General features: G+C 35.6%; 1 protein-coding gene across 2 annotated transcripts in view; it reads left to right on the forward strand.

Annotated features, from left to right (window-relative positions):
* Positions 1 to 9,321, forward strand: part of LOC144411879 (uncharacterized) — a 51,054-nt gene extending 41,733 nt beyond the window's left edge. For both annotated transcript variants that reach the window (XM_078109532.1, XM_078109533.1), the window contains 6 exons: positions 35 to 112; positions 1,505 to 1,609; positions 2,125 to 2,247; positions 3,462 to 3,545; positions 3,777 to 3,887; positions 4,451 to 9,321. In XM_078109532.1, the coding sequence (XP_077965658.1) occupies positions 35 to 112; positions 1,505 to 1,609; positions 2,125 to 2,247; positions 3,462 to 3,545; positions 3,777 to 3,887; positions 4,451 to 6,039 (2,090 nt within the window). In that variant the 3' untranslated portion in view covers positions 6,040 to 9,321. The remainder of the gene's footprint in view (positions 1 to 34; positions 113 to 1,504; positions 1,610 to 2,124; positions 2,248 to 3,461; positions 3,546 to 3,776; positions 3,888 to 4,450) is intronic.
* Positions 9,322 to 12,011: the final 2,690 nt, after the last annotated feature.

The following is a 12,011-nucleotide window of genomic DNA, read 5'->3' on the forward strand; positions in this document are numbered from 1 at the left end:
GATATTTTACAAATAAAAATTTTCTTATTTACAGGTGCCGATATGGGAGCCAGATATTCTCCTGAACTAGATGAAACAAGTGAAGATGAAACCGACGCCTTTGAGTCTGAAGGTTCGAGATTAGATCATTGAAGAAAAATTAAGATTTTGGAAAACGATTTCTTCTTGGCTTTTTAGTAACCTCTTATTTACCGTATTTACCGGCGAATAAGTCGCTTGTCTAGACCCAAATTTTTGGCCTGATTTTGGGGGGGTCATCTTATTAGGCAATTATGGAAATTTTCATTTTTATGGTGTCGCCTTATTATTGTGTACTAGGTAATGTTCTTTTATGGTGGACGCAATCGCGAGTTGAACACAATTAGATTAAAATTTAAAGACAGGTCGAATTCCCGTAGTTATTATGGGAGAGAGAGATTTATTGACCACTCAAAAGACATTGCATCAGTATCAGTATCAGTAATTTATTTTTTCCACAATTTGAAAATACGCAAGTTACATATACAGAATAAAATAAAAGAAGAATAGCATTTCAGGGTGAAGGGAATCGCTGAAAAACCAGTACTGGTTATCGAGCAGCGACACCCTAGATGGGGTCTAACACAGCATGACGAAATAACATGAATACAATTGCATGGTAATTTGAGATTCTGATGTTGATGCGTCGACTGTTTGGCCGGTTATATGCAAAAACCCATTTTTCAGGCTTAAAAACAGGCCTCGTCTTATTTACCCGGTAGACTTATTCGCCGGGAAATACGGTAAGAGAAAATTTGAATGTACAGAATAAACAAGCTGAACCATACATGATTATAATGTATAATGGTTTACACCAAGAATTAGCGCGGGAGCCTATGAGAGTGCGGGACAGCGGCGCATCACGGCGGCACAGGTGATCTAAGGCCGCTCCAGAACTTTATAATTTCATTTACTATACATTCAAACTCATCTGATGTTAACCACGAAAGAGATTTATCAATATAGCATTTCATGCCGTAAAGCATTTCCTGATGATTTCAGTTTTTATCAAATTCATACCCTATCGCTGCCATGCAGAAAGGTGACCTCTAATTTCCCCTTTTGTATATTTTGACCTCTACTACTCCAAACCCCCTAAAAATCTAAATTTTAATCCAATCATTTTTATTAATAAAACATTTGGAAAAAGTGCCAGAGCGAATTTAGTATTTTATAAAATTCTATAAATTAAACAATTTTTTCTCCAATTTTTTCACCAAAAGTCAACCTATTTGAAATCAAAATTTGGATTAATTCTCTATATAACTGTTCATATACCTCGCATAACTGGGAATAGGACGAAAGATTGTTGTCCACAGTATAATTGAGTTGGCTTTTTGACTTCGTTCGAATTAAATCAAATTGACTGCTATGGAATAAGTATATAATAATTTATACGAGACACGAGAGATTGTGGTCTGGGTATAATTGATTCTGCTTCGTCACAGAATAAATATAGAACTCATATTCTATTTCATTTTCATAGAAAACGACAGCGAGAGTGAAATATCCAACATTATCAGAAATGTCATCGAATATCAAAAAAGTGTATCAAAATCTAAAAAAAATGCGGACAGAAGAAAATCTAGAGGTAAGTTTTATACGATGCATATTCACTCCGAACGAAGCCCTGGACACGCGACCTTTTATATCTTACGATATAGAAAGCGCTGATATTTTAACATGAATTTTTTTTAATTTTTATTTACAATTTTTATGTTTTTTCCAGTACAAGTATTTAAAACGGCGCTCTAGATGTATATGCGCCAAGATGACGCACAACCTTAACCTGGTGCACATACTATGTTCAGGATGTGCGCCATCTTGGTGCACATACTTCTGTAGGTCCTTCAAAACTATATAGCACTCGTGGTATTATAATATTTACTATGCGATAAATTACCGACTATAATTCCATCTACTAATTAAATTATATTAAAAATAATAATATATAAGGAATCTCTGTGACGCTATAAGAGTCTAGCTAAGGCTAACTGGTAAAACTTATTTCATATCTCATTTTAATTTTGCGTTTTATCTACCTTACTTACTATAGTATACACTCGTTGACAGATTTCAAATGTTAATTTGATATTTTTAATGTAGATCAAAGAAGTACGATTGCCCGTCAAGCGCCAACTCTATCAAGATCTCGGTCAACACGTTCTCGTCATCAAAGAAATGAAAGACAGTTTTCCTCAACAAATCGTGTGAGATCAAAAAGTACAGGTGGGTTGCGACTGTTACTATAATGCAGCATCGTCATAATTTGTTGCTCTGTCTTGAAAATTTGACTTCTGTTCCGATACATGAACCTTTTGAAAAGTTTAAATTTCCAATATTAGCAAGATTATTAGTATTTCGATATTAGTCCACATTCAACCCAAGTTGGGGTGAACTGAGTTATTCGCTCAATTAGAGTTTGATTCAATTCATTGAATATATCAGAGTCAGACTCTTGGATTGACTTGAACTTGAGTCTGCTTTTTCAAATAATCAGATCGTCTGCGTTACCTAAACGAAATGTCAGGTGACCGGGACTAAACTAACCTCTACAACAGGGTTTCCCAAACTGGAGCCCCCCCTGGGGTTCTGTGATAACTGCACAGGGGTCCGCAAAGATAGGAAAAAAGTTCTGATTGATATTTAATGATTGATTTCAAACAAAAAGCAATTGCAGATTTTTGGTTATGAGTGTTGCAGACGAATATCAATTGCTGTCAGAAATGGAAACAAATCTTTTTTTGCAACAACATATATGTGTGAGGCAGCATTTTGAGCTCTTACCAATATGATGACAAAATACAGGTTGAGACTTGCCGTAGAGTCAGGTCTATGAGTTTGCTTGGCACAAATTTCTATGAGAATCGATAAATTGTGCAGTGAAACGCCACCTCATCCATCACATTAATGCCGTTGTGTTGTAAATATAATTTGTAAATTGTCGGTTAGGCACAGAAACTAATACGGCATAGGATGGGGGTTCGTCAAAATGAGATTCACAAATAGGGGTCCGCAGCCCAAAAAATTAGGGAAACTCTGCTCCACAGTGATTAAATGTGAGATCCGACAATACCTTTGTGTCTTTGTGTAAAAATGTTCGTAGAAAACATACGATTCCCCGGAATGTTTTTGTGAAGGCTACTGTGGCTCGATATGTGGTATGTTATGAACCTGTTTGGAGACTCAGCTCGACTTGGGATTTGAACTTCATCAAAATTTTATAGGATTAGGGCACGAATGGGGACTAGGTTAGCCCGCGTCCAGATTTCAATTACGACTCTGGGATTAGAAATTTACTTAATCAGCATAGGTCCAGTATCAAATTTTGCCAGCTTAATATACTTATATTTTATTCATGTTATTTTATTCATGTATATATTGAGAACCGGTTATCGTTGTGGTTTAACATTCAGGTTCGTAATATTTTACCTTGTTTGCAGATACCAGATATTCATCAAGACTGGATGAAGCGAGTGAAACAGCTGATAGTGAAGATTCATTGCAACTCATTGGTCCAACGACAGGTTAGTTGTATTATTACTGCTTCATTACATATATTCCAACATAAAGTCCTCAGTGACCTTGTCTCATAACTGCAACCACACAATCCGTGCTTATTGCAATGAGTTATCTATAACTTGTTCTGTTGTTACTGCTGGCGAGTCGTGTTTCTTTCCATGGACCAGCGATATCAATATTTGCTTATTCTTTGCCCAAATCCAGTGATAAATAACTGACTGATGTATTCTTTACAGACATTGACAGTGAAAGCGAGTTATCGAGCATTATCAAAGGATTGATGGCATATCGAAGATACAAGTCTGGTGCAAAGAAGGCAAGAAAAATAGAAAGCAGAGAAATTGAAGGTGAGGTTACTTACGGTAGATAAGAACGTAGAGTAAGTTGTGGTCAGTAAAATAAGTATATATATTAAGTATGTTCACCTTATACTGAGATTGCAATTCAAATGTTTCTGCATTTTTTATGGCAATTTGCTCAATTGGTACAAAGTAACAGGGATGAAGGTGGGTACATACTGCGAAAAAGGGGGGCTTACGCCGCTTACCCTAGTCTTGTGTTCATGTAACATCAATTTGAATTTTCAAAACTGTGTATGTGGTGGATTTTACTATTCATATACAATAGCTCATCCGACTTTGAATCAGTCTCGAGTTATATTCAATTCATTTTTCGAATAAATTGTAGATGTAACCACCAATTGCAAAGCACCAATTTGACCTGCCAGTCAAAGGCACACGCACAGAGACAATGTCATAATTAAAGCTCACAATGTCGAATATTCTAGTACTTGTTTATCTGTTCGCAAATACTGACGACGACACATTGGCGTGCAGGACAAGTCGCCATTCTTTTCCTTTAACACACTGCCACTTTCTCTACTTGTAAATCCTGGATAATATATTTCCAGATCGATCTACAACTGACAATCCTTTGACTGAATCGCAAGAGAGTCAAGTCAGCCTCGTTCAAGGAAAAGAGAAGATGAATCCAGCAGATCAGATACAACCAGCCAATGCAGAAATAGCTGAAGACAAGCGCGATATGGAAGACAAACTTTTACAAACAGATAACTGCGATACAGAATATGAGACTTCGGTCTTTAAAATGACAGAAATGTATAACAAAGAACAGGAAATACAAGTCTCGCGCAAACTAAAATCGATTATTCCTCTCATTGAAGTCGTTTGGAAAAATATTCTTTGTCAAACAACAATCAAGGGTTGCGAGCGCCTTCATGAGACATCTGGTAGACTATGCTCGAATATCATAAGCATTTTAAAAAACACAAACGATGACAAGACAATGAAATTGTACATTCCAAAAATAAAAGACGTCATGAAACTAGGCGAAGAATTCATTTCCAGCGGTAAATACATTCATGCTATAGTTGCGTTCTATGCAGCTGCTAAACTTCATCGACAAAGCGGAAAAGGCATTCAGTCAGTGAAAGGTATATGGACTTGCTTCGATAGAGCAGGGTTTGTTGCTGAAAAAATGCAAAAGTCTATGCAAACTGCAAATGTTGCCAAGAATCACGTGATTCCAATCATGCATGAAATGACTGACTTTCTGAAGCCTATTCACAGTTCAAGTCAATTTGCAGAAGAACTGGAAACTAAATCAAAAGAATTTGTCAAAGAGAAGAAATTCATTTCAGCCACAGTCACATTATACATCGCAGCCAAACTGCACAAAGAGACAAATGAAGGCAATGACTCAGCTCATGGTGTTCTGTCATGCATTGAACAAATAAGCTTAGTCATGGTAGAAATGATAAAGCAGAAACAAACAAAAACCTTGAGTCACGTGATATCACTCATTACTGAAATGATAGATTTCATTGGAATGATTGAAATATCAAACTACAGTCAGTTTATCAATGAAATAATAGGCAAAGCCACAGAATTCGATTCAGAAGAAAAGTTCATTCCATCTGTAGTTTCATTCTACGTCGCTGCTAAACTGCATGGACTTAATGATAATAAAGGAGATCAATCGGTGATAGGAATTTATCAATCTGTTGAACAAATACAACCCGTCGTTGAAAAGATGACTGAACAACATTCAATGAAAAAGATTGTCAAAGATCACGTGATACCACTCATGCGTGAATTGTTAGAGATTGTACAAACGATAAAAGGTTTGAGTCATAAAGTCAGAGTAGAGAAGGAGGCTTGGTGTTTACTTCGCATCGGTTATTGCTACGTTTACTGCGATGAATATCAAGAAGATGCGAACATAAATCATTCCGCTATTATACTTATAGAAAGGGAACTTGAAGAACCTCAAAGATATCAAATATATGGACGATGTCTTAATAATGCAGGAGTAGCGTATGGTAGAATGGGAAATATAGAGAAAGCGGTTGAATTGTATAAAATGTCGTTGGAAGCGAAGATGAATGCTGAAGATTATTCAAGTGATAAAGCTAAGAATAAATCTATTGAACATACAAGAAATAATTTGAGAATAAATGAATCCAAGTTGACTAAATAGGGTTATCGGTTTAGTGAAATTAAGATCGATCTAGTGTGGACCGAAGATGAATCGCACTATGTTGGAATCGCAAAGAACTCGAATCCCATCGCCTCACCCAGTGTGTCAATAATGTTGGGAATGTTGAGACAGAAAGATATCCGTCTATATAATAATAGAAGCTCTTCATGTATCAGTGGTCGCTCGCACAAAGCTTTGTTCGGAGCGAAAAAGTAAAAAGTCTGATAAAAATAATATCTATGGTCCATACTTGATTTTGTATTTAGTGATAAAGTATTCGATTAAATTTTCAAAGTCTGCTTGAAATAAATTTAAGAGTTTAAAGAGCAAGGCTTTAACACACTACTTCCCACATATGAGAAGTCTTCGCCAAACAAGCCTATGTGGAAGCACTCACTTATTTGTGATATTTCATTCAACTTGCTATTAAACTGAAGGTAATTGATAGGTAATTGATTCTCCTTGGAATATTCATGTTATTATCGATATATATTTTAATGCAGCAATCAGATTCTTGTGCTAGGATAAAACTTTTAAAATGAATAGATTTTTTCGTGATAGCATTGAAAATTCAAAAAATCATTTTACATGAAATATAAGTGATTTTTACGCTTTTGTTTTACAGTAAACTTTGTTTTATCGATATTTATCAATTTATATGAAATTCGAGTTTACTTTACAATTTGTTTAACAGTGATTTACTAATCTCAATATTACCAATACGCTGTTCATTGTATTTTATTATATTTTGTTAAGCTCTCATTTTGTAAATAAGCGAAAGCCATACATGGCCCATTCTAAAATTCGAATCCAGATCTTCCCCTGACACTAGATTTTCTTCATATCCTTCCTACTTCGAGGGGGATTGTTGACTCTAAGTCCGATTGACCTCTTAGGTTTGAACGCCAGAATACCCAACCCTGACTTAGGAACTTCAAAAATAGGATTCGTCCCAAACAATATAAAAATTCAAATCTGTTTCTCTAGTTTTGTTTCTCGTTTGCAGCGGTTTTGAAATCCGAAATTTGTCGTTACAGCGGACTATGAATAACAAAACCAACAGTTATTCCAGGTCAAGTTAGATATTGCCAACTGTGATGAGATTTCTGATTTCGTTTTGAATATTTTTAACATCCCAAAGTAACCTTTTACAGGGGATTTTTTTTCTTTTCCATATGATCGTGTGTAAATATTTTCAGTGTTCTTATTAAATTTCTCAAAATTGTTCAGGTATTTTTGTAAACCCCCAAATATTTAATTTTTATTTCTTCATTTTTATAAGCGATTCATTTTGTTTTTAATGTTTGATTTCAATGTTTGTTTTTCACAAAGATTATTCAGTTCAAGAAATAGATAAAAGTACAAATCGAAGCTCAAAATGTGTTTTAAGCAAGTTTTCCAAATGAATACTCCCGTAGTATGTGTACCAGGCTAGGCCATAATTTTATTCTGATTTTTCTTATTTTAGTACTTTTACAAGTTTGGGGACTGTCTGTGCTAGCCAAGTGAATATCCATAGGTTTCAGTCCCTTCACACAACTTGATGTAAAGTAGGCAAACAAAATTATCCGTATTCTCCATATTGGAAATACATTTCTCCCACTCTTACATTACAATTTCTTAAACAGCAATTTACTGAACCCAATAATATCAATACGCTTTTTATTATATTTTGTGAAGATCTCATTTTTTAAAGTAAGCAAAAGCCATACATGGTCCATTCTAAACATAGAATCCAGATCTTCCCGCTGACACTAGATTCACTTCATATCCGGTTTCCAACTTCAATGGAAAGTTTTTGACTCTAAGTTCGAATCCCCACTCAGGTTTGAACGCCGGAATAATTGCCTTTGGTTAACTGAATTCGATTTAAGACTCCTAGGAAAAGTCATTCACCCACCACCCATTTACAGAGATTTTGAAAGCACGATTTGTCAGCGAACTTTGAATAACTTGAAACCAAATGGTTATACCAGGTCAAGTTTGTTATTCTCAGCTGTGATAAGATTTCTGATTTTGTGATGCAATTACAAGCTTGAGTGTGAATAATCGTTACAGTGCTGTTATTAAACTTCTTAAAATCGTTTTATAGGATATTTTTAATCCCCCAATGTAACCTTTCACACAGGATTTTTTTTTTAGTTTTTCTATGATTGTGTGTAAATAAATTGTCACCGAGCTTCTAGAAATGATTTTAGGTATTTTTCTTAAACCCCCCCAATCTTTAATTTTGGAGGAAAATTTTTGTTTTTTTTATTTGTATAAGCGATCCATTTGTTTTTTTGATTCTAATGTTTTTTTTACAAAGATTATCTAGTTTAAGAAATGGATAAAAGTACAAATTAAAGCACGATTGTTTTTCATAAAATTACTTTGGTGCTACGTTTCTTGTATTGAAACTTGTTTATTATATCATTTGTTTTATTACAATTTATACTGATTTAAAAGCTATTTTTCATACTTTGATATTTCATAGCTTTTGTGGTTGGTTCCCTTGGCAGTTATGTGTGGGGAACCAGTCTGCTCTTCGTACTTTGGGTGTGGCCGGAGGCGTGGCTACGGCAGTCTCCCATAATTGCGTTAGAAACCTCATTCGAGGTTCCCATCGCGTCTAGAGGGCCTGGTGCGGACTTTCTGACATTGTCGGCTAATTTGACTTCACAGTCTTTTCCGACACTGTATTCTTCTCTGTTTTATTTTTTTTGTCTTTCTTGATATGTATTGGTTAGTTTGTTAGCTTGCAAGTGTGTTTCGTAATCAAATTAGTCATATTCGTCCGGTTGATTCCCATCAGTGATTTCCCGTGGTTTTTTGACCTCTATTCTGTGGCTCAAACTTATTTTTTTTTGTATTTTATTTGATTCTCCACCACTTGCCACCACAAACTCACGCTCGGCGATGGGGTAGATGACAGATATATATATTAGTTTATACCGCTTGCCTTAATTATCCCAATTTTAATATGCAGTTATTGCAACACTTATCAACGGGGATTTATTAGTTTGGTTATTAAATTTCCCTAATTTCACTGTTTCAGAATTGCGACCAGGTTGATAGGAAAAAGCGAGCGGTAAATATAATTCAGTTACATTTTCTTCATGTTTAGAACCCATCGCCGAGTTAGCCAGCCCCTCGCAACAATTTTATTTTTGTTAATTTTGCATAAAAACTTCAAGATTTTGCTACTTTGAACTTTTATTGTAAATATGTCATTAGCTTCATTTTTCTTTGGCTCAAATCATGAGGTGCTGAATGATCATCGTTGTTCGCATATATACAGATGCAAATTTATAATCTTTGTGCATGGAAAGAGTGTTATTCTATGTAAAACATTGTCCATGGCTAGGTGATGGGCACTCACTGAGGAATCAAACTATGTAAAAATGGGTTCTCTCGAGGTATGTGAACCAAGAAGAGGACACCGGTAAGTAGTATGTGTACCAGGTTAGGGTTAGGACATATATTCTGTACAAATACTACGGGAGTCACTTGACTAGTCACCGAACTCGTAATAGAACTAAAATAAGGGATTGGAATAAACTTATGGCCTAACCCTAAACTGGTACACATACTACGTTTTGATGTCGTCCGCCATCTTGGTTCCCATGCTACAGGAGTAACGAAAAATGCTTCACTATGCCTAAAATGCCTGACTATAACAAAGTATGGCAATCAATTATGCATTAGTAAATACCGATTGACCTGGGAGTCAAAGGTCAATGTGATCAGGAAACAGATATGAGCGAGTGAATTCCACATAACTGAAACATCTGGCTTAAATCTTTCTGTCTGGTTGGTTACACTTGCAGTGAATGTACGTAAGCCAAAGCCAACCGAGTATGAGATCTGGAAACTTATGTGGAAGGAATAGGTCGAAACTCATTTTATGGAGAGAAGCGTTTATTTATAATTCACATCAAGTCCATGCATCGGAAATAAATAAATGGCCAACCGTACATGGACTGGTAACCTGACAAAGGCAGTGGTCCGTCATATGATCGGGCCGTTTTATCCCCTTTTCCTCTCCCTGAGATAACATGTAAATCCTACCTTACCTTGTATAATTCCACAAATGGCGATAGAGTTGCGCAAAATTCTAAGTGATTAGTTACACCCAAATGTTGTAGTTGGCCGCAAAGTTCATTGGAAAAGTTAAAGTGAATGAAGCGAGCATTCGGGTTCTGCCTCATCATAGCCTGATGTGAATGAATTGAAAAAAAAAAAATTTTGATATATTACTTATTCTGCGTATATTGGTTGAGAAACCAAAAATAAATGATTCCGATTTATTGATTAAAAGTACGAAAATTCGAACCTGCGAAAAAAAACATCCATATTTTAAATTTAAATATAATCATTAACGTTATATGTCGATCCACGGCATGAAAGTCAACAAATAAACGGATATTTTGTACAAAAATCCCGCCAAAAAAATGCTCTCGCCAGAAAAATGCTCTCGCCAAAAAAATACTCCCGCCAACGCTTAAAATGGGAAATTTAATATTTATTCAGTTAGGAATACAGATTGAGCTTAAAATTCAAATTTTGATTTCTTCCCTTACCCCAGCCGGATGATTACTTATTTGTCATTTTAATAAGCAGTGGAGATGTTTTTCTCACATCTCACATATTTGCGTTAGTGGCGTAGGCTTTCTACAAAACATCCGAAAACTGACCCGATAGAATCATATGTTAATGGATGAGATGACAAAAAGTCACTCAGTACGACTGTTTCCTTCACCCTCGATTGATAAATCCAATTCAACCACTTCTGTGTTTGAGAATAATAATTTTTCCTTTCAGATTATTTATTGTTCTAATTGCAAATTCACAGTGACCTAGTATTATTGTCATAAAATGATATAGTCTATCATGTCTTAACGTTCAGTTGAAAATAAGCAGACGGGTTCACTTCAATAATTCCCAGCTTGATTAATTGCAACATCAGTCAAGTAACGCCGACTTCTCGGCTACGTCAGTCAAGTCATGATGATAATACTTTTATAACAGTCAGAGAATATAACGCAGCGATGCGTGATTTGTTTACAAACAATGTTTCAACAGTTGGTGTCGCAGATCGGGATCCAATAGTTATATCAAGGATGAACAATATCAGGTTGGATAGTAAAAAGAGGAATTAATAAAAAAGTTTCAATAATCGAATCATAAGGTGTATGTATGCAAAGGTATTGAATTTTTTATTATTTTTAATGTTGATGCTAATGCATACAGTCGACCGAGTTCAAGTGCAATGGGAAATTGAATAAAATTGCTCCCCGTATTGAATATTTCCTTCACTTTTTTCGATTGTAAAATAGACTACAATTTCCAATATTTTTGAAGTTTTGTATGCGGATCTTCGGTAAAAATAGTTATAGAGTAGTCCTGTTATAGACGAGTCACTTTTACTTCTGAATGAGTGCCCGTAACTTAGTCAGAGATGAGTCTCCTTTACTTCAAAGTGAGTGCCCCTAACTTTGCCCATAGATAAGTCTCGTTCACTCCTGAGTGAGTTCCTGCAACTTTGCTCAGTGATGAGTCTTCTTTACTGCTGAGTAAGTACGCATATCTTTGCTCAGTGTTGGATCTTCTTTACTTCTGAGAGTGTAACTTTGGTCAGTGATGAGTCTCATTTACCGCTTATTGAGCGCCCATAAATTTGCTTGTAAATGAGTGTGTGACCATAACTTTGCTCATAGATGGGTCTCCTTTACTTCTGATTGATTGTACGTAATCGTTCTCGGTGATGAGTCTTTTTACTTCTGAGAGAGTGCCAGTAACATTGCTCAGACTATAGATGTACCGATACCACTTTTGTCACCGATACCTATATGATACTAGCTAAAAAGGCCGATACCGATACACCGATATTTGAAAAGGATCGATATTACTGATATTCCGACACTATGTAATTATCAAGTGGGCAGGGCAGACGGGTTAAAACAATAGTCTTTGTGCATTATTAGTAGTGC

This window comes from Styela clava, chromosome 15 (assembly GCF_964204865.1).
Source record: "Styela clava chromosome 15, kaStyClav1.hap1.2, whole genome shotgun sequence".
NCBI classification, from domain to species: domain Eukaryota; kingdom Metazoa; phylum Chordata; class Ascidiacea; order Stolidobranchia; family Styelidae; genus Styela; species Styela clava.